We start from the raw sequence: 3,422 nt of genomic DNA, 5'->3' as shown, positions 1-3,422 counted from the left end.
GGATACTTTAATTTGTTAAGACAATAACCATTAAAAAGAAGAGTTTAGACCAAACTAAACTAAACAACCATGACAGACTAAATACACTAGTAAACTTATATAGAAGTGTAATTTAATTTGAGACTTATATTTGATTATGTATATTTATCCAAACTAAATCTCTTAACATTATAAATTCTATCTATATAAGAATATTCCCTTATTTTATTTATAAATACAAACTATCTTTGAATTTTATTAATAATTTTCTCTAGTTCTGAAATTATATTTCACTTAACACATTTTAAGTTGAGTTGTAGGTTTTTATTTTATTTAAATGAGTTGTAATCTTAGCTAACTAGAACTATAGAGAGTCCCTCACTCTATGGTTAACCGGAATTATCCCAAAATTAATCGATTTTCTTCAATTTCCTCCACCTCGCCTTTCTCTCTCGGCTGAAATGGCCAACTTCTTCTCCAAGGCGGACGTCACGAGCAGCGGCCGCCCCGTCCTCCTACGCAGCGAAGTCGAATGCCACCTTCTCTCCTCTGTAGACCTCGAACCCGAAGACCACCACCATTTCTCCCCCTTAAAATCGGGCCTCCTCATCCTCACCACTCACCGCCTCCTCTGGCTCCCTTCTGCTTCCGCCAGCACCCCTACATCCGCCGCTGCCATCCCTCTTCCCGCTATTTCTCACATCTTCTCCTCCAAAAAATCTCTCAAGTCCATGTTCCACTCCCCCAGGATCCGTTTCCAAGTCCTCGTCTTACCCGATGGTCGGGTTTTCGAGCCGGGTTCGGGTTCTGGTTCTGGGTCTGGTTCTGGTTTGGGCTCAAGATCGGTTGTACTGACAGCGGTGGTTAGGGGGAAGGGGGATTGTGATGGGTTTTTGGGAAAGTTTTGGGACAGTTGGCGGGCGAGGGCTTGGGAGAGTAATGAGACTTCCGGTTCTGGCTCAAGTTCGGTTTCAGGTTCAGGCACCGGCACGGGCACGGGTGGAGGGTTGTATTCGAGTGACGGGTCAGTTAGGATGGTTGGGGTGGCGGGAATTTTAAGGAAGGAGCAGGAATCGTGGGAGAGTACTGATAAGAGTTTGCAGGATGCTTTTCAGGACTTAAATGCTCTCATGGTAATGCACTTCCTTTTGTTATTATTATTTGTTTAATTTATGGAGGCAAATTATAAGGAATTTAGTTTTAATGTACGGTATATACATGTAGCATTATGGTAGTAAACATTTGCATTTGAAGTATAACGCCATAAATAATGGACAATTGGTTTTCTAGATAATATTGAGGTGGCAAGTTTCTTGATGAGAAAGAAAAATGCATCGCATCTTCTTGATTTGATTTCCTCAGAGAAACTAGATGAATTTGTGTTATGAATATTTGTGCAAGTGTTTGACATTGGTGAATGCAATTGAATTCATGTCCTCGACCTTGAGTGTCCAATTTAACAAAATTCCAACCCATAGTAATTAATGATAATATCTCTATCATTATTTAGGACATAAGAAATTTGAACTTTTATGCCAATGAAATGTATAAAAGTTCTTTACTAGGTTCAATTTAATTTTGTTATATGGGGGCAAATTAGTTAATGACTATGGTGTTAATAATCTCTCTCTCTCTCTTTGTCGTCTATTCTGATGCTTCAAGTTTTAGAACTCTTTCTGATTTTCAGAGTAAAGCTAAAGAGATGGTGATGTTAGCAGAGAAAATGAGGCAAAAGCTTTTGTCTGGAACAAATTCTCAATCAAGTGCAACAAATGATGAGGATATGGGTTCAAAAGAAGAGATGCAAGATTGGTTGTTGAGTGTTGGTATAATATCCCCTGTAACTAAGGAATCTGCAGGTGCCCTGTACCATCAACAATTGTCCCGTCAGGTTCTCTTCTCTTTTTCTTTTTTTTTTATCTTTGTTGTTAAATTTAATGTTATTTGCTTAATAATTTGTCTCAAGATAATGCTTTTAGTATATCCTTTTATAATACATGTAATGCTCATTGCATTTAGTATTTAGGATATTGAGTTTATTTAATCTTTAGAAATGAGAGAAAATTCTAAAGGTTTTGTTTGTTTTGATGAATTTGACTGATGAGTTTCTTTGCATGTTTCTAAGGGAGTGGGAATTCTAAAGGTTGTGATTGAACTTGTAAATTTGAGGAAGGATTAGTGGTAAAAGAGGAAACTTCATAACAAAAGTAAAACATGAAAAGAAAAACAAAGAAGTAGCAAAGAATAAAAAAGGGTAACTGAGTCCCATATTCTCATTATAGTTTAGCAATGTAATTGCCACATGGAGTATGAAAAGGTGTGAAATCATCATTTATATTTATATTTGGTGGAAAAATGTTTTTTTCATAATCGGTGTTATTTGAAGGACCATTTTTATCAAGCAATCATGAGTTGAAGAACTATTTTGGCCAAAAATTTACTAGAGGGGTCCAAACAGACATAAAGCTAGACTTGAGGGACCAATAGTGCCAGTAATCCTAATCTTGTTGATGCCTTATTTATGATAAATACAAACTATAAAGTAAAATGGGTTTTAGAAAACTTACTAAATATGCGATATGTTACAAATCACTAATATTTTATGAACATATTTGAACTATGATGGGAGATAATATGATCCCACATCTTACATCGATGTGAATGTGATTGTTATTAAGACCTATATAAAGGTCTAAGTAATGCACTACTAGCAACTTGAGTTTAAGCTTTTGAGGGTCTTGTGGTTTAGGTTTGAAAAGTTGCTGGGTAATGGTGTTTGGACTTGGGTCGTTATAATTGGTATCAGAGTAAGTGCCAACCCAATGTGAGCTTTCACATTGAGATCTTAGTCTTGTGGAGTGGGCCTTGATTGAGAATTGTGATATGTGGCCTTGATGAGGACATCAAGGATTTAGGTTGGTGGGATTGTGATACCACATCTCAAATCAGATATAAATATGATTATTAAGACTTATATAAGGGTCTGGGTAATTCACTACTAGCAACTTGAGCTTAAGTTGTTGAAGACCATGCGGTTTAGGCCTAAAAAGTTGCTAGGCCAGTGGTGCTTGGGCCTGGGTCGTTACAGATACACCGTAGGAAAAATACTTACACTAATCACTGATATTTTACAAACGCATTTGAACACTTAAAATTATTTTACTGGAAAGTGGAAATAGATTGATGATGTGGAGGTGTGCATAGGCCAGGTAGGACTGGGCTTTTATGCCATATTAACAATAAAAGTCTTTACCCAGACCTGACTAGCCTAAAGAAAGACGAAAAAAATGTAAAATATAATATCAATAACATATTTTCTTATTATGTAAAATAAAAGATACATGTAAATATGTTAAACTATTTATTCAGATCAGGCTTGGGTAAGCTCGAGCCTGGAAATCCTAGCTTAGGCTTGGCTTGAAAAATTCATTGGGCCTAGTTTT

The 3,422-nt window shown here is 36.5% G+C and overlaps 1 protein-coding gene across 2 annotated transcripts in view; it reads left to right on the top strand.

Annotated features, from left to right (window-relative positions):
- The first annotated feature begins 310 nt into the window (after positions 1–310).
- Positions 311–3,422, top strand: part of LOC110425766 (EAP30/Vps36 family protein) — an 11,665-nt gene continuing 8,553 nt past the window's right edge. The window contains exons 1-2 of one of the 2 annotated variants that reach the window (XM_089785222.1): positions 311–1,112; positions 1,667–1,870. In XM_089785222.1, coding sequence (XP_089641348.1) covers positions 441–1,112; positions 1,667–1,870 — 876 coding nt within the window. In that variant the 5' untranslated portion in view covers positions 311–440. The remainder of the gene's footprint in view (positions 1,113–1,666; positions 1,871–3,422) is intronic. The other variant, XM_021440760.2, reaches the window with a different exon arrangement.

Source organism: Theobroma umbraticum, unplaced genomic scaffold (genome assembly GCF_002168275.2).
Source record: "Theobroma umbraticum cultivar Fairchild unplaced genomic scaffold, ASM216827v3 scaffold_12.1, whole genome shotgun sequence".
NCBI classification, from domain to species: domain Eukaryota; kingdom Viridiplantae; phylum Streptophyta; class Magnoliopsida; order Malvales; family Malvaceae; genus Theobroma; species Theobroma umbraticum.
Note: the sequence above shows the minus strand (reverse complement) of the source record. Positions and strands in the feature narration are given on the sequence as shown.